Below are 19,554 nucleotides of genomic sequence, written 5' to 3' on the forward strand. Positions count from 1 at the left end.
AAAAAATACGCTAGCTGTTTGGGTTTTTTTATTTGTTTGGGGTTTTTTTGCTCTTCTCTGCACAGGGTTGTTTGGGTTTTTTTTTTTTAATCCCACAAAGAAGGAGTAAAGAAGACCAAAAAGGGAGGACTTCTACACCTATCTGCTTTCTTGGCTATCCATTTGAGTAATAGTTTGAAAATTACCAGTGTTCAATTAGAGTTATCCTTTTCAAACAGATGGCTAATTAAACGTTAAGAACATGAGCAGGCAAAAGATTTTAAACACCACGCGACTCACAAATGTTTGAGACATTTTGAATGCCGTAGTCCAGAGGTAAGGTAAAGCCAGAGCAATCTAGATGAGGGGAGATCGTGGCCTGAACCTTCCCACTTCTCTGACTACTTCATATAGACAAGCCTCATTAAAAACATACTGTATTTTGAAATCCTCTTTAAACAGTGATAACCTTAAGGAGAGCAGGTAGCTTCTTTCAATTAGTTCTGCTTTTCTTAATTCTATCCAGCAATCACACTTGAAAAAAAGAATCAAGTAACTCTGATCATGTCATCTCTGAGAGTGGAATAAACAACAGAGGGAAGAGGGAGCTTTTTATTGCACTCAAGCAAAAGAAATGGGCTGTAATGTAACAGCACAGGAAGAAGAGGTAAGGGAATCATTCCATTTTAAGTCAAGGGCAGAAGAGTTTGGTCCAGTACTGAATGTCCCGTAAAGCACAAACATCACAAACAGAGCATTCAGGGTCAGAAATAAGACCAAAGCTCTTGAATTTCTCTGGTGTCCAATGAATTCCAATATCTTTTTTCTTTCCTTATCAGACAAAACTTACTCGCAGTAGAGAAAGACTTTCACCTGCCAGAGCCCACCTACCATTTGCTATCAAGCACCTAACAGCAAAGGACCTGGAAAAGTAAATCACAGTGGCTGGTTCCTAACCCACACCTATAAATATGATTTTCAGAAGCTACAGAGCCACAGGTACAGTATTAAACCAGCAAGGGAGCACTGAAGGACCACCAGTTCGATGAGCCAAGAAGTCCCATGGCCCTTCCCTTTCATTATTCCTAATTTTTTGGCCTATTTGCTCCTCAAATCACAGTACTCTAAAAGCCAGGACAACCTTTTATCATCTTTTGAGACACTTGTGGAGAAAGTTTAAGAGCAGATGAATAAGACAGAAATGGAAGTGGGCTCAGTTCCCCTTACCCCTGCTCTTCAACAAATCAGTCACATGTGAATGTCAGGTAGCACCTGGCATTGCTCTTTAAACAGCTGGCAGTGCTCTATAAGGGGCCAGTGAAAGGTACTGTGATAAAGTTACCTTGTCACAATCAAGTGTTTCTCAGTAACTCAGAACACAATAGATGGAGGCTTGATTAAACAGCAGACAAAGAATGAAAAGCCCACCTGGAATCAAGGTGGCTGCAAGCTCTGGGGGTTAAATGCACTGTAGAGAACCAAAACATGACACAGTAAACAGACCTGGTTCAATAAGGCTTTTATTATCTTCCTGTACCCACACACCTTCACAGAATATACCTAAAGTGCCAGCTCAATTTTCCCACCCATCTTGCTTTGGTATGGAATCAGCGCTGGTCGAACCTCCTCCTTCAGGAACTTTGCCACCTGTTCAAGAAAGATGGGAAAGAGAAAATTAGCAAGAGAAAGGGTTCCCTTCTCCTCCCCATTCAGACCTGCTTGTCTCACTGGGGTCTCTGTTTCAGAGACACCTAGCAATCTGATACGTCCAGGGTCAAAAATGTGAAGCCTGCAAGGAAGCCAAGGAAAACAAGAGAGAGAAACATGTCTGCCTTAGGAGTATGGACAGAGGTACATAATATGTACACTCTCTAGCACACAAAGGGATGAAGGATTAAACAACACATTACATTACAACCCATAGCACATGTAGCCTCTTTCCACTTTACCTGTTGAGGAGCACGTCCAGTGAAAGAGGAGGGATCCAACAGGCTTTCAAGTTGTTTATGAATAGGGCTGAAGTAAGGATCAGCTCGGACACGGGCAATGAAGTCATTATCACCCCCTTCCTGTTTCACAACAGCAGCTGCTTGCTGGGAGAGAACACGAATCTTCTCGTGGCAATCCTGTAGGAGCAGGGGGAAGAGGAGGGGAAAAGAAAAAAGTCATTCCATTGCTACTGACAGCACATGTTGATCCTGCTAACTTGTGCGGGGGGGAGAAGTATCAAAGCATACTGCACTGGACAGCATACAAATGAGACACAGCTTGGACTGCAGTGTTTCATATACCACTATATTAAACCAAGATCATCTTCATTCTTCCACATCTGCCCTTTGAGGCTAAACCAGTCTGAATGACGCATGCGTTCCCTGTTCAATTATACCACAAACTTATGACACTGGAATCTTTACACTTCCTCAAAGTCCCCAAATACTCTTAGGAGTCACTACAGGATTTTCAGTTGTTCTATTCCCTACTTGCATGATTTTTCCAAAGACAGGCTATAGTAGCTGTTCCCAAAATATTCTATGAACTGAAATACAGGAATTCCTTATTTGCCACTAGTCACCACCTGTATGAAACCTCTTGGGAGCATAACAATGTAAAAACTCCACAGGTTTGGAAAAGGGAAAATAACCTAACTTAATGAACAGTAAGACTATGTAAACCATGGCTTATGTAAGGACAGACTGAAAGAAAAAAACAACCTTACAAATCTGAGGGCCGTAAGACATTCTCTCCCAAAGAACTCTCACATGACACTAACACTGGCAAAAGCCTTCTAACAATTTTTCTGAAAGACTTCCTAATCCCTTGACTTCCTGTGGAATCAATCTGTAAAAACAAGGGAACCTAACTGTAGTCAGGGACTACCTGCAAAATCTGATGCTGCCATGCTGGCCCTAAAATACAGTCATGTGGTTTCACTTACAGCAATGTAAGAATCTTCTCCTCAAATGTATTACCCTTGATCTGTCTTCAATTAGGAGGAAAATGTTCTCCTGGGCCTTGTTTCCTCCATCCAAAGGCCATCTTGCTCCAGCACTGACCTGCCTCAGGTGAACAGATCTGCCTTCTGGGTGTTTAGGGGAGGGAGCTGTTTAGTGGTGGGGAAAGGAGCTGAGTTTCTATGCTATGAGGCAGGAAAGCATAGAAAATGTGCTGTTCCGGAGTTCCCCGCACATGAAAACAGAACATACTAATGTGAATATGAACAACTTTTATAAATGTACTAAACTTTATAAAGTTAAACAGCACCAGAAAGAATGTAGGCCAATAACAAACACAAATGAAATTTGCTCTTCAATCTAATCAAAACAGAAAGGAGTGTTTAGTACGGAATACTTCGGAAAGAGAACCAGCTGAAAAGATAATGAAACTTACCCACATGATGTGACCCTTAATATACTTAGTTAGGAAGCTTACTGACTGGCCCAGTGACAAACATCAGAGACACAGGGGAAAAAAAAGGAAAAAGGATGTTTCCTGACTAGCATCGTGAATGAGTTGCCAGAATTGTTTCAGAGAACTAGAACCACATATCCTACTCAAAGCTCCTAGCGAACCCTTCTGCTGTTAGTAGATTGCAAGTTTAACTTCTGTCCCTGATGTGAAAATAATCACAGAAGGAAAAATTACTATCTAAAGGTAAGTGAAAATAAGCTGCTTTATTAGGATGTAAATTTGATTATCAGTTTTAAACTGAATTGCAAAATTAAATGATAAGGAAATAAAATGTAATTGTGTCTGGATTTATTTACTAAGGAAAACAATTAATTTCAATTTGCTTGGACACAGAAAACTGAATGAAGGACCATAAACAAAGTTGTTAATAAAAAGCACTATACCGAATTAGGGAAGAGTGACACATGAATGAATGGTTCAGAATGGTCTTACTTGCTTTTTTGTTAACAGCACTGATTCATTCTTCTAATTTATAAGGTAGCCAACTGCCAACATGTTCCATTTAAAGAAGCCTGGCCTGTGTTCCAAGTTCCTTCAAACATTTACAAAAGGAAAACGCCTACTAGTATCTAATATAAAAATAGGTCTCCCTCTTCTCCAGCACAGACAGCCAGATTAGCTCAAACACACAGTGTTCCTAAGAGACAATATGCATCTCCACAACTGCTCTCTCCTTAGCAGAGTCTGGCTTTGCAGCACCAGTGTAATATTAATAACTCTATGGGAGTAGGTGGAGAACAAAGAAAGGTGAGAAGGTCAGGACAAGAGCCCAGGTACTTTTGTTTCTCAGGAGTGAAATGCTAGGCAGTGAACAAAGGTATTTTTGACTGCATTTGTACCTGACGGTTGCCCCCTGCTTTCACCATTGCCATGATTATATTCTCTGTGGCCATGAATGGCAGTTCCTGCCGGATCCTCCTCTCAATCACCTTAAACAAACAAACAAAGATAAAAAAGAAACAGCATTACAGGAATTCTGTAGAGAACTGGGACTCCCGGTGAAGCTTTCCTCTCCCTTTGAATCTCCAGGACTGGATAATGACGTAAAGATAATTTCTCCTTTTGAACTTAGCTCTGGAAATCCAAGTATTGAAGCTGATACTATTTAGAAGCTGTATCTTGTAAGGGACATTACTGTGTAAAAGATGTACAATGATTTTTTTTTTAACCTGTAGGTAAGTTACAGGACTGTACGAGATCTGCCTTGACAGTAAGTTCTACAGATCCATCATGTAGTTCAGGGAAAAATATCCTTTGTGGGAAATTTTTAATTTACTACCTTTTGGCTTCAACAAGTACCCTTTCACTTTTGTCCTGCAAACAGTGAGAATATAGTGAGAATGAAGAGCAAAATTCAGAAACCATTTGAACTAACAGATAAAAATGTAATCCTTTGAGTGGGAGGATTTTTATACGCTTTGGCATAGTTGCAGCATTATCAAGGATGCAGTACTGCACACATTATCTCCTGCTTTACCTTTGGATATACCACAAGTCCCTCGGAGATATTCTGCAGTGTACTCAGAATGATGTCAGCTGTGAGGAAAGCCTCAGCAAGACACACGCGCCTATGAAACACACATACCCAGGGCCCCAGTTAGCAATAAAAGCCATGTTCCAGTCTACCTCAGATCCAGCTCTTTAGTTTCTGTAAATAATTCTGTAAATAGCATTACTGTGGTCCTACATCTGGAACTGTTCTCCTTATGGGTGCTTCTTGTTGCTTAAATGTCACAATCAGGAAAGCTAAAGAATACCTTACAGCAGTAGTTCTCAAGCTGGGGAGAAGGGAAGGGGTTTTGGTTTTTGGGGGGTTTGTTGTCAGTACAGAGAGGGAGAGAGAGGAAGAGAAAGGGTGAAGGCACACATAGAAAGCTCCAAGATAATTCAATGATTGCACAGCTAGGAAAGAGGGCAGCAATTTACAGAGCCAGCAAACACATGAGTATCTTCCCCTATGTGTTCTATGTTGCCCTGTCTACTGATCCTACCCCCCCAGGATTAAGACACGCTGCACACTCATGCTGTGCCTGGCTGTGCTCAGCGGGGAACTTCCAAAGTGATCCCATGCATTTGGTGGGGGCTTCCTCCAAGAGACCAGCTCATGGTCACAAAGGAGGCTCCAGGCAAAAAGGAACGACAAAAAGGAAAGGAGGGAAAGAAGAGGAGTAGTGGAGACTGAGCTGTGAAGGCAAAAGGCTCTGCCTCACAGTGCAGCAATTACAGCATCATCCATCTGTGACAGCAGTGCCTGGCCCATTCTAAACTGTGATCTTTTAAAATATACTAGTACTTGAACCTTGTGCTACATTTAAGGCCCCCGATTCTATCATGCTGTCTTCAAAAGGACTTTGCTGTTTTGTAGGTTGATTGCATTTTCTCTGGCTTGCTCTCCTTTCAAAACACTATAGCTTTAACAAGAAAAATCCAAGGCACAGAATTTTTTAATTCGATTATGAAGTGGACAAATCACCCTTTCTATTAAATGAGGTGAAAATAAAATTTGAAACATTCCAGTACATCTCTCAACACTTGGCAGCTATTGGGAAGTAAACACATCAGATCAACCAGTATCTAATTTCTTAAATTTACATTGTTTTCTGCTGCCTATGCAGCTCTTTTCTTAACAAGACCAGCAGCTGCGGAGTAAAGTCCTTTTGGGAAAAGATCTTCTATGCTGTCATGAAATTTTATGCAGACATTACGTTTGTGGAAACATTTTTAAAATAACATTCTCATCAACAATCTTAACACTAGTCTATAGCCAAAACTACTGTTGTTCATTGTTTCACAAGCCCCATACCTTAAAAATCTAAAGATTTCTAAGATTCTAGATCAAATTCTGCAACAGAAGACTACTTTGAAACTAAAACATTTCAAAGGTAAATATGAGCTTTATGCAAATTTAGTACTAATCAGAAGATGGAGGCATTGAATTTAATTGCTGTAATTTACTTGATAATAATTATAGATAACTTTTGCTAATCTCAAAGTAGTCATAATGAAGAACCAGAAAACAAAGCAAAGTTTGCTGAGCGGTATCTGAAAGACTTGCACAGGTTTTCATGAAACATTACTTAAAAAATAACGTTTGTGCTCTTTCTTTAGGATCTGTACTACTACTTGTTAAGAACACTTTACAAAGAGATTAAGTTTCTTTAGATTATTTGGAGGGTTAAGTGATTAAAGAATAATTCAACATTTTAGCTGTAAGAAGTGAAAAGCGGGGTCGAAAACCACATTCAAAACAGACAGGGAGGAAAATTTGAGAAATGTGAGTACTGTTATACTATGCTGTTGAAACAGGAAGACTACAAGAGCAATTTATTACCATGGCTTCTGCATCACTCCCTCTCTCTGCTGGTTTACTTTGCAGAAGATCTTGATGTTAGAAAAACCTAACAGTTTTCATCTGATCTTAGAGAGGAAACCAGTTTGCAGTCTCTAGAGTCTATTGAGACTGCCTTTAATCAAGGTGGTAACTTGTGGTTTTAGTTTAAAAACGGTATTTTCTAAATACATCAGAAGACCTTCCTGCACAAGACCTTCTGAAATTGCTGCATTGCACAATCTAAACAAACCTGTTGGCGCTGTCATCCAACGTTCGCTCAAACCACTGCACAGAGGCTGTTTGGAGGGGATCCAGCACCAGAGTCATCAGGTGTCGAGCCAGGCTGCAGCAGCGTTCTGAACGCATTGGATTCCTTTTGTAAGGCATAGCACTTGAACCTGCAAAAGGAGAAAGAGTGATGAAAACAGGACACAGAAGTAGCGCATTCAGGAAGAAGAGATGAAGGTCTTCCCCCTGATAAGAAAAATGTCTCAGGAATCATGTTTTTAATTAAAGCCTCAAAACATGATGATCTTTGTTAACAGCCAAAGGACAAAATGGAATAAAGAACCACACTTCCCCTTCAGATTAGAAACATCCAAATGTGGGGAGGAAAAACGTGAGGAGACATTTTGCAATTCTGCAAAACAGAAGAAGTACTACCACACAAAAAGAACAAATGGACTTAATTTTTAATGCAGTATTTAGTACCATCTCTCTAGGCTACCCATGGCAACTTTAGCAGTGTTCAAAACCCCATCTGCTCAATAACATTGTCCTTCAAAGTCAGATACTTATACTGCTGCCCATTGCTCTGGTGAATGGATGTCAAAACCAACCATAGAATGTAGAATGATTCAACAAATCTGACTAAGGCTTAATTTGTCAATTCAATCCTATGCTACTATTTAGGGTGGCCTGAACTTTCTTCCAGCCAAGAGCCGAAACTCTACGTTTCCTTCTCCCCCTTCTACCAATGTCAGAATCACATCATTGGTGATACTCTTGCAAGGGTCCAGCCTAGTTTCATTGTTCCAAATTTGTCTGTTTATAAAGACCAAAATGCTGAGTCAAGCTGAAGACAACCTACAGCTCCAGTGAGCTTCATGAGGAATGGAAAACACTAAGTACTCCTCAGATCTGAGTCTTCCTCTGTGGGGAATACGTGACTGCTTCTGCTCTGCCCCCAAACCCAGGAAGTACACAAATACAAGGTGCTTTTTTTTTTTCCCTTTAAAAAGGACCTAAAATACTAACAATGTCAAACCTCAGTTAATTTAAAGCAACTTCTGTCAGTGACATTTCTAAGTTTGCTTAAAAGGCTGCACCAACATAACTGAAAAGATGCATACACCAGTCCAAGAAATGTCTCCCATCCCTTACCAATCTGGTCTTTCTCAAAAGGCTCCTCTATCTCCTTCAGGTTGGCCAAAAGACGAATGTCAGTACAAATCTAGAAAAAAACCCAAGAAATTAAAAAACAGAACCAAACTAACATATACCAGTATATACTCCTGTTAGTGCTCTTGGAGAAGCATTTGCATCTGTGTCCGAGAAGTAAACTGGGACAACAGTGAAAAATTGGACAAAAAAATTGACACTGCAATCATACTTCCTGGCCTAAAAATCCCAGTCAAGAAAACATAAGGAAAAAAGCATGCCCACTGTATTAGAATAGGACTCCAAGAAAGGCAAATGTTTGCAGGGAATGGAAGATAGACCAGAAGGGAACACTGAAAATGTATAACAAAATTACACAGTGATTTGCAAACACAGATAATGTGCGCTCACTGAACCAGCCAGCCTACAAAACTAAACCAGAAGAAAATACCAGAGATCACTTTAGCCCAAGAGAAGGAAGAGGGAGGGAACAGAGATAAATCAATGAAAAGAATCCACAAGGACAAAGAGAACACCACCATTATCAGAGAAGCAATTAACTAGGAGCAAACGGTGAAATTTAAAAACTCGTACACCACTAGGAAAGACATTTACTCTAATTGGATCAATTTAGCATAGATTAGACTAATAACTGATGTGGGATTTGTTAACCCATCTTAGAATCTGCTCAGTAAACTTGCCCTATTTGCCACTGGTCTTAAGAGCTTTGAGATTTGACTATGAGGCTCGTACCTAACAATGAATTTACATGATCACAAAGAGAACAGCTGAACAAGAAACACCAATTAATATTACTTGAGAAGAGCATTCTGCACCATGAGCACCTTCTCTTCAAGATCTAAAATGTTTCCCCTTCTTCCCGATGTATACAAATAGGGTGCTCACCTTGTGTATAGATGCCCCAAGACTGGCCAGCACAGATAGGACTTCAATATCCACCTTGCGACTATAGGTCTGCCCTGTGACCATATAAGCCCTAGAAATAAGCACAGAAGTTACATGCTCCAGACACATGCAACTGTATTGCAAGACTTTGAGCAAGGAATGACATGGCTTTTACAGTGGAGGGCTGTCATTCTGCTCTGAGGAGAACAACTTTGGGTTCAGGCTGTCAATTTTGGGCAGCATGCAGATGGGAGAGAGAAAAGCAGAGCAAAAATGGACAGCCATGCTTTGACAGGGAGACAAGCAGAAGTGGCTGATTTAGGAGATGAAGTTTTCTGCAGGAAGCTGCAACTGGGAGTGCAAGATGGCAAGGGGAGGTAAGTCAACAGCAGCACAGATGTCAGTTTGGCAGTAGGGGGAATCTGGGCCAACACGGACAGCAGCAGTCACACTTTGCTAACACCAAATTTAGGTGACTAAGCATGCTTGTTACATACCGCTTAAATCCTGCCTTTGCAGTCACTAATCTGTCCAGCTCTTCAACCTCAGGGTGAAGAAAAAAACCAAAACAAACAGAGCTCAGAATGCAACAATTCAGGAAGGTCAGCAACAGCAAAAAGGATCCTTTGCTTTTCTCAGTTTACTGTCAACAAATGTTATACTGGCTAAGAAGCACCCTCTCCCTCAAATTCTGTTCACTTTCACACGGGGCCTTGTCAGAGGGATCGCAGTGCCCTTGTGAATTTGATGTTCCCCCAAACAGAATAGCATTCCAGAGGGGAGAACTGCAAAGATTACAAGTCTACGCGCCAGGTTGTCTGACTTACTTTACTATGGTCTCCCTCAAAGAGCTGCAAGAAGCTGGCTTGAGTGCCAGTGGTGCCTTTTACACCCCGAAAGCGCAGGTCATCCCGAGCCCGCTCCAGGTTCTGCAGGTCCATGCACAAGTCCTGAATCCACAAGCAGCAGCGTTTCCCCACAGTGGTGAGCTGTGCAGGTCTGAAAACAACCAAGAACAGAATGTGACTCATTGACAATTTGCACAATAACTCCAGAAGGACCACACTTTGCTGCTGAGTCTACTGTTAAGACCTCCCCTCTGACTCCTCTGAGCAGAAATTTAAAAAATCTGGCTTACATGGGAAGATGTAACAGCACGTACATATCACCAGTAAATGGTACTGAAGATACGATATATCCTTTCAGGAATTAGATGTCATTACATCAAGAGAAAACAGTAATTGTAGTTTCTGTACGTGTTAGGAGATTAAGAAATAAGTAAGAACAGGTATCAGGTTTCACTAATACAGCTTTTGAGTTTCTTAAAGAAAAGTGACTGGAGGCCCACTAATCAGAGTATCTAGAACGGGTTTCACGGCGTTTTTCCAGAACCTCGTCAAGCGGAAAAGCCTCGGTCAGTGCAAGCAACGGGAGATCCCGGCCCCGCTCCCCGCCCCGGGCTGCCCCTTCCCGCTCCTGCCCCCGCCGCTGGCGGAGGGCGCCCCCTGCCGGCCCGCGGGCCGCGCCGCGGTCTCTGCTCGCAGGGGAGAGAATCCGGAGGAGGCTGGGGGGGTAAACTGAGGGTGCAACTATCCCCCACTCTAATTCTACTCGCCCAGGGCTCAGGGGGCACCCTGGCTAACTTGTAGCACTGGTGTGAATCTCTCGGTGCAGAAACGTCTGCGTACACGTTGTGATTTTAAATGATCCCTCTAAGGGACTGTTCCTTTTTATTTATAAAAACCCCATTCCTCGGCCTCTGGGCAAACATGCAATAATTAACAATACCGTCAGCCAACATTTTTTGTAAGACCTCCATGTTGAAATAAATATCTGCAAGGTTCAACCACACTGTCCCCTTGCAAATGCTTTGAGGAGAAAATGGGGATATTATATAGAGCCTTTCAAATTATCCAGATGAACTCCAAAGACAACCTTGATACTACTTCAAAAAAGCATAAGCGCATGAACAAAGTGCTCCTGATTAAGCTCAGACATAAAAAGGAAGCATGTGAGATGTGGAAACAGGGATGGGCGATCCAGCAGGAATACAGACAAACTGTCCAACACTGCAGGGGTGGGATTAGGAAAGCCAAAGCTCACCTGAAGTTTCATCTGACATGGGATGTGAAAGAAAGACACTGCAAGTATGCAAGCAGGAAAAGGGAAGGCTAGGGAAAACACAGAACGGTTTGTAAACGGGGCTGAGGCCCTGCTGACAAAGGACACAGAAAACACTGAGGTATCAATGCCTTCTGCGCCTTAGGTTTTATGACTTTGCCTTGCATACACTTCTTGAATACTCCTTTGTACTCTTTCCAAAAGCCAAGATAAAACTGAGCGCAGAGAAGAATACTCTGAAAAGCTGTAGATGAAGAGGGACCTAGGACTAGAGCTGATTGAACTGACATAGCATATACAGTAAGACAATCAGAGACCTGACCTGATGCTCCCACTCTCCTCTGGGAGAAATTTTAAAGTGCCAGACACTGAGTCTTACATGACCTGTGCTTAATTTCCCTGCTTCTGGTGTTCCATATCACCAGGGTAGAAGATCCAGGCTTACCTCAAGGTGTACAGTTTAGCACCTCTGAAAGCAAACTGTCTTCATGAAGCAGCAGATTATTCTACCCCAACAAGAGACCTACCCAGATCTCATTGTGCTTTGACTCAGTAGTCTGCCTAAAAATATTCCTATTCTAATTCTATCCTATAAGCAGTCAATATCAGAAGTGCTGCACAAGAAGTAAACGTTTCCCAAGAGACAGAAAACAGTATCATCCTGTTAAACAGAATACATTCTTCCTGATTCTTCCCAGGGATCCATATAGGGATGCATGAAAAACTGATGGATCCCGAATCATGACTTTAGAAGAAAGCTTCAGCTACAGTGACAGAGTAGCTGTAGTAACAAGTAGCCAGTAACAAACCTTTCTAAGCTACAGCTGGAACTAACTCAACTGACAGAAAAACAAATATAAAGCAAATGTGACTGGAAGACAGGCTTACTGCAATTCCCAGTCATGCTTTTTGAAACATCACAGAATTTAAACATCTAGGTTTGCCAGGAAGTCCTTCCTTATGAAGCTGTGTTCAAACAACTGCTGACAGATAGTCAAAGCAACAGTTCATTTCCTGAGACAAGTCTGGAGTTAGGCATATACTCCTTTTCTGAACCACCAACATCATCTTAACGATGCCCAGCAGTACCGACTGCCACTGGTCAGGCGTGCGAAAAAGGATGAAAGAAAGCAGTAACAGGTCAATTTAACCAAAACACAGTCGACAAAATGAAAGCAAAGGCTGATGGCTACTTACTGGTAGTGAGTGAAGCCCAAAGTAGGCAGGTCAGCATACTTCTCAGCAAAGTCAGCCAGCCGGCTGATCACCCTCGCGAGCTGGTGGGCGCAGGAAGGATAGAAAAGAGGCGGAATGAGAAAAAAACCAACCCATAGCAGAAGCTAGCATGTTTAAGCACAACACTGTGAAAAAAAGTGGAGGGAAACAACTGTGCAGTCTTTGAATTGTAGAATACAATTGTAGAATATGGCGTTTAGGTTTTTCAGGGTATGCACAAAACTTCTGCTTGCTACAGAACTCAAGCAAGAGATGATACAAGTGGTTGGACTTCAGCTCAAACTAGTCTAGTCCTTGTGCTCAACCGAATCCTGCAGTTGGTTTATCCCTCAGTATTTTCTTTATTCCTGGAACTGGTGAGAAATAAAGGTGTTCAGGATATAATTGACACATGTACAGTCCAGGGTAAATTGGGAGCCAAGACATTCAGGTCAGACAGGCAACACTGAACTACACTCCCATTACATTTGACCTCAGAAAATTGTATTATATAGCTTCTTGAATGCTGACACACTCCTAGGAATATAGTTAAAAGGATGCCTAAGCTGACCCTGAAAGCAATACAGTTGTTTTCTGAAACTAGTACCTGTGGCACAGATAAACAAGGAGTTGCTAGTAATGCCTATGGTGAGCAAAGAAGTTTTGGGGAAAAAACTCGAGAAAGAAAAGGAAGATAACTGTTCACTTTCTTGAGAATAACCCAAACAGACAGCTCCTCCTAGCTTCCTAAGAAGGCCTAGGAAAATCTAAGTTAAAGATGGGCTATTCATAGGACATCAGCACTGCCCACTTCTGAGACACTGTGCACAACTGACTTCTTACCTTGGGTAGCAGCAGGTCAAACCCATCACGGAGGACAATCAGATCCTGAAAGAAGCAAAGAAAGAAAGTTTGGGCCATATCTGAAGGACCAGACATAATGGCTTCTCTCTGAGAGGACACAGATAATTAAAATAGGCTTTGTCTGCTCAAAAGTCTCTTCTTAAAATGAAAGCTTTGCCTTCCTTCTTGTACCAGAACTTGCAGTGAACTTGCTTATGATGAAAATGCTGGATCCATCGTTGCTCCTTCTATACTATCCACAGAAAGTAATACTGGGCAGTAGAAGACCCATTTCCACTGACTGGGTGTGAATGATTATTTTGAGATACTTGGGATGCCCATGGAATGACAGACTAAATCATTCATCCCAAGTGGAAAATGCAGGCATTGTAGGCTAAACACAGCAGGAAAGTAAGTGGACTGATCAGGCAGCAGCCATCTCTACTCCTCCTTTTGAGACTGAGGTACAGCTAGGTGCAAGTGTCACAAGGAAGGTGGTATTACCTAAAAGCCAAACAAGCTTGCAAAGGAGTAGGGTAAAAATAATCATGCAGCAGCTTCTTGTACAATAAAAGCAGTTGTGAAGTTGCAATGACTTGGACACAGGGGAACAGCAATATATACTGAGAAATTAGGCTATAGTTTGCGCTCAGTTTTAGACAGGTTTTTCACAAACATTTTACAGTTCTACAGAATGGTGGTGCTTCCCTTTTCACTTAACAGACTCATCCATTCTCTTGGCCACTGAAAAGCTTTATTTACCTCGAATTAATACAGGGGTTCCAAGCAGCATTGAAAACTCATGGGCTGCGTATATCAAAAGAGGCCTTTTGTAAGTCAGTGAACTCTTGTCCCATTGGCATAACTGACAGTTCACATGCTGCTGCATGTAACCCACCATCTCTTATCTCCTTGAATATTTAACATGCAACCAGAGCTTAGGATAGTATCCAGACAGATCTTGCATCACATCAAAAGAAATAAGGCAAGAGGAGCTTGCCTTCTGAGGGTGGCTACAATAAAGGGGAATTAAATTCAACAGCAAAACTAATAAAAATGTCTGAAAAAATCTATTTAATAATATTTTATAAACAGCTATCAAGTATGTGACTGTAGCTTTGTTTCGCCCAGCTCTGCAGGCAGGAAACTGAAAATATTATATTACCGTATTATCCCCTACGTAACAGGAAGTTGCTCCAAGATGAATGATGGCTGCAGCTTTTGGACAGCAGTGGGCAAAAGTGTGAACGTGGGCCATCACATCATGACGCAGCTTCTTCTCTTCCTCCACTGCCATCTTGAAGTCAATGTTGTCCAGATTTGTTTCCATCTCCTTTATCTGCTCATCTGTGATAGCAAGCCCAAGTGACTGCAAGGGGAAAAGAACTTTCTATTTCTTTTTAAGAGACAACCCAAATTGAGGCAGAAACTGTTCAGATAATTTACTCCCACATGACATTTCACGGAAGGCTGGCAATTTGTCACAATCAAGAGCTGTAACAGCAAATGCTTTCATTCTAGGGTTCTCCAACCTTTTCCAATAGGATAGGACAGTGTTCATGCTTAGATGTTCTTCTTGGGCATCATACTTTCCTCAATCATGTTACATCCCTGTGACAACTACATAAATTAGACACATGGGGAAAGGTCATATAAAACCAGCATAGTTTTAACTTCTTTTAATGAAATTTACCCTTTGGGTAAAGAACAATCCAGCTACCACGTGACTAGATAGCTTGTGTCAGGAAGAACTCTTTGGACCACAAGTAGACCTACACAACTGTAAACAGCAAGCTTAGAACATATGGAAAGGCACATATGTTTGTAGCTTTCCAAAAGTCCTGAAGTACTTCATGTCAGTCTGAATCTGGAAGCTTGGGAAATCAGTTACTTGATCTGTAAGCAGAAGATAAACGCTCCTTGTTCATGTTCAAAAATATTTGCTAAACCTTTTCAGCAAGCAGACCTAAAAACAGAGTAAGATATCAAACCACAGAATTATACACTGGTATAACTCTTGCACAGCTCTATACTTGCACAAGCTAAGTTAAGAAAAACATCTTTTCCTGCTACTGAGAGTTTAAAAGTCTCACAATGAACTTGGCATTACTGCCTTTTCCAAATTAAAATACTATTGTCTTGTGCATTAGTAATTAGAAGTCACCAGCCAGGAAGCTTCAAGGATACAAAGTATTTCAAAATCTGGTTCCCTTCGGAATCAAACTGACTGAAAAAATGTTTTGCAGATGTGGAATCTGGAACTACAGAAGACAGCAAGTGAAGCAGATGTGTCTTCAAGCTCCTTGTCAGATAATTAGTACCTGCATAACTTAAAATACAATGCTGCAAGTGTATATGCAACCATGAGTGTCCAGATAAATGAGGAAAAGCACCTGGTCCTGGACTGCTGCCTTTGAGCTGTACTGATACAGACTGTAACTGCCTGAAAGCACAGAGGCAACTCAGCAGGCAATACACTCTTGTGCCAAGATTAAAATCTCACGTCTTGTTCACACATCCATGATCTGTTGGGAAAAGCTGACCACAGTATGCAGTCATTGAGAGCCACACAGAGAGGAAGGAAAGAATCCCCAAGAAAAGGGACTGCTTGTCATAGGAATACGTGCAAGGTAGGGCAGTGCCAAGGCAAACGCTGTTCTCATGCATCCACAAACATCATGTGAGGCCTCTTCCCCATGAGTTTTTGCTGATATTGACAGTACCTCAGGAAGAAAGCAATGGAATGTCCTTCAAACCTGTCTACCTAAGAAAACTACCTGAGGGAGAACACAGGGTTTTCTCCAAAGCACTACAGGTCAGTGACGTGCTCTCTGGATCGTGCTTTTAAGGTGTCATTTCTCCGTACCTGTTCTAATACTTTGATGCGCCACTGTAACAGTTATGACTGTTCACTCATCCCTATGCCTGAAGGGCAGAACAGAGCAGGCAGATGACATGGAACATCTGCAAACAGAATGAGAACACTGGGCTGCTCATCTAATAAAGAGCATATGACAGAAAAATAATGAAACTTAAATTGGATGAAAAACCCAAAACAAATCAAGGGTCACTATGGGTGCTTATAAAAGAGAAAACATTCAGCTTTCGTATGTGCAAAACATTTTATTAGTCAGTTTGATGCTCCAGGATGTCAAAGCTACTTCTATGAGAAGGAAGATCTCCATGAAATTTGTACTTGACTTCCAAATAGCATATTGTTTAGGTCAAGAGCTCAAGATTCAAAAAAAAAAAAAAAAAAAAGTGTTAATAGAAGTATCATAATAGAAATGAATCTGTGCTTTAAAAAAAACAAACAAAAAACCCCCAAACAACCAACTTAGAGTTTTGAGATGGATATAAACTCATATGCTTCAGCTCTTAATGCAAACTTTAACTACTGTCAGTCAGGAAAAGATTAGTTTAAGGAGCTCCCTCTTACTAATGACACGCTTTGCTGAGACTTCTCTTTCAAACTCCTGCTTACGCCTGCTGTAAGGCACAAAATACCATCTATAAAGATTTTCTATCTGACCCAGTTTCTAGTGAAATAATTTTTCAGTTCTTATTTCACACATTCCAAGTGGACTACTCAAAAATTTCTCCCAAAAGTAGGGTGAATATTGAAACCATTCACCTGTCCCTGTATTTCACCTAAAACTTTCTCAATAAACTGCATGTCCCCTCTTTTACTACTTCTCTGCTACTTTTGGAAAACCTATGGTTAGATCTTCCCAATATTCTATCCTAATACTTAACAAAAGTGAAGTATTGCCCATAGTTCATTCATTCACTTTTTTTTTTTTTTTTAATGTTCCCAAAAAGAAATAGTATGTATCTTCAGTAAGGATGACTGGAGAAGCAACATATGAATGTCTTGAAAGTCAGGATAAGCACCGGAGTAAATATTACCCATAGTACCCAAAAAGAAATACTACGTATCTTCTATAAGGAACCTAAGGGAACTGCTTATATCTGTAACCAACTGATCACTGACAGAGCTAACAGGTGCTGAAAGTAGTTGACTCTTCCTCCTACAGTCTAGAGCTGACATCAGAAGACAAACTCCTCTGGAATGAGGAGACAGATAAAAATAGTAGTCTCACTCTTCCCACTGCAAAAAGGGTGCTCAAGAAATTGCAAGATCTGTCTCTACTTTCTGGGAACAAAACTCTATGGTGGCAATAGGAGGCAAAGCAAGGGTCAAGAGACAGGGGAACCCCAGGTTCGGGGCTTGGGAGTGGAAACCTACAAGTCTCACACTGGTTCTTTCAGCAGCTTGGGCAAGTCGCGTGTTTTGTTCTCGAACAGTAGAAAAGGTGATGATTATCTGCCGGAATTGATACGACAGTGTTTAAATTATCACGCTTTGAACACGCAAAGATCCTTAAGCGTGCATTCTTGGTACTGACGCTTCCTGTACTAGATGAGATTTGCAGCCTGATCACTGCAGCATCTCAGCTGTGACAATACCTAGTACGTGGTATTTCAGAAGGCAACTTCTATTTAACACAGCTGTATAATTACATCTTCAGCTTCTAAAACATCATGTTTGGTGCAGCATTGATATTGATGAAGCAGCTGTAGTGGTATGAACCTTGAATGGAGAAGGAACACGTTAATGACACTGTGCACTGCTTCTTCATTCTCCAGCATGGTGCTTCTCTGCCCTTACCCTAATAGTAACAGCCAGACCTAGTGCTTGGATTGCTTCCTAACAACCCCAGGACTTCAAAAATGGAAACTAAAAGACTCTGTACAAAACAAATGGGCAACTATTGAGTCTGAAAGCTACAGCTATCCTGTCAAAAGGCAGGATGGTTTTGTCTTTGCTTTTGAGGAACATATGACAACTTTTTCACTGTCAAGAACCTGATACAAGTCTTCCTCTCAGTCACAAGGAAGCCAGTTAGTGCATCTTAAAAATTGACTGTGTCTCAGCTAAGTAATAATAATAGGCTGTACACATACCCCTAACTGGGACCAAACTCAAATTAAGAAGGTTTAGCTCAAACCACATTTAAAAAGTGTTAAAACTTCATAGAATCTACTAACACAACAGCTTGCAGTCATACAGACATACTCTCAATTGCTGCTCCCTAATAGCTGAATTGATACCAGTCTTTTGTGCCTTTTTTTTTTTTTTGGTGTTACTTGGCCTGTCAGAAACATCATAAGCATTCCTGGTGTAACTGTTTTGCTCACTTTAGCCAAAAGTAAACTTATCCCAGATATAAGGGCTATCTAAAAACAACTGGCTGCAGATGCATAGGGTGGTCCAGCTGGCACACACTGACAGCATTCGGATTGAACAAGAGAGCACGTCTCATCAGTCACACCTCCTGAAAAGCAAACAGCCAGAGAAGGACACCAATGTTTGCTCAGAAGGCCCCCCCCCCCCCCCAAAACTGCTTAGCAAAGCTTTTACAAAACTAATTTCACAAAAAAAGGCAAAAGTGCAAGGGGGAGGATACGAGACAAGAAGAGGTGATTTGCTGAGGGATGACAGGTACGTTGAAGATTGCGTACAAAGGGTTGTGTAAAACTGGGCTTGCACACTCACCCCCCGCACCCCCCCCCCCCCCCCCCCCCCGCCAAACACGCGATGGGGGCCCGAAGGTGGCTCTGGTCAGTCATCTCCCGCTCTCCCCGGGCCGCTGCTCGGTCTCTGTTCCCAAAGGCAGCTCCGGGAAGGCACGACGCGGGGTTACCGCTGGTTCCCGCGCCGCAGACACCCAACGGCCGACGAGCACCTCCAATAGCGACTCCTCGCACCCGCCGGTAACCGGCCCTCCCCCGCGGCAGTTCCCGCCCTCCCCGGGCTCAGGCCTCATCCTCGCCGGGGCACGGAGGTAGCTCCGGGCCGCTCTCCCACCGGCGGCCCCGTCCCGCCGTTACCTTCTCAGCCTGGGCGAGGTAGAGCCAGAGGCGGCGCCAGGTGCCGAACTTCTTCCTCTCGCTGAAGTTGAAGGCCATCTCGGCGCTGGCATATCGCGACACCAGCGGAGAGCGGTAGCGCGCCAGGTGGTCCTCCTCGGCGCCGGGGTTCGCCATGGCAGCGGCGGCGCGGGGCGACAGAGCGATCACGGCCGCCCGGGGCAGGGAGCCCGCCAGCAGCGAGGGATAAGGGCGGCGGGCGGGCCCGGGCCCCGCCCTGCTGTCGTGACGAGCCCCCGCCCCCGGCGCGGAATACGACGCCGCGAGCCCAACGCGGGGGAGGCGACGCCCCCTGGCGGGAGGAGGCCGGACCGAAGGTGGAGGCGCGGGTAGAGCGGCAGAAATACACGCATGACAGAATAAATGTGCAGAAACCA

At 42.5% G+C, this 19,554-nt stretch overlaps 1 protein-coding gene across 1 annotated transcript; it reads right to left on the minus strand.

The window, feature by feature from the left end:
* Positions 1 to 1,483: 1,483 nt before the first annotated feature.
* Positions 1,484 to 19,399, minus strand: ADSL (adenylosuccinate lyase). Its single transcript, XM_054834958.1, has 13 exons — positions 19,139 to 19,399; positions 14,409 to 14,612; positions 13,244 to 13,288; positions 12,383 to 12,462; positions 9,892 to 10,063; positions 9,562 to 9,608; positions 9,065 to 9,155; positions 8,162 to 8,231; positions 7,029 to 7,176; positions 4,925 to 5,015; positions 4,287 to 4,376; positions 1,929 to 2,105; positions 1,484 to 1,626 (listed from the first exon to the last, which is right to left on the minus strand). Exons 1-13 carry the CDS (start codon positions 19,292 to 19,294, stop codon positions 1,540 to 1,542), a joined length of 1,458 nt encoding a protein of 485 aa, XP_054690933.1. The 5' UTR covers positions 19,295 to 19,399; the 3' UTR covers positions 1,484 to 1,539.
* Between the last annotated feature and the right edge of the window lie 155 nt (positions 19,400 to 19,554).

Source organism: Grus americana, chromosome 1, assembly GCF_028858705.1.
Source record: "Grus americana isolate bGruAme1 chromosome 1, bGruAme1.mat, whole genome shotgun sequence".
Lineage (NCBI taxonomy): Eukaryota > Metazoa > Chordata > Aves > Gruiformes > Gruidae > Grus > Grus americana.

Bases quoted from the DNA above. Each gene is read 5' to 3' on its own strand.
- ADSL (XM_054834958.1), bottom strand. From the start codon at position 19,294: ATGGCGAACCCCGGCGCCGAGGAGGACCACCTGGCGCGCTACCGCTCT. The intron at 5,016-7,028 runs GTTTGTTTAGAT...TGTGTTTCATAG, and splicing joins TTGGATGACAGCGCCAACAG to GCGCGTGTGTCTTGCTGAGG. The intron at 1,627-1,928 runs GTAAAGTGGAAA...TTTCTTGAACAG, and splicing joins CTGGACGTGCTCCTCAACAG to GTGGCAAAGTTCCTGAAGGA.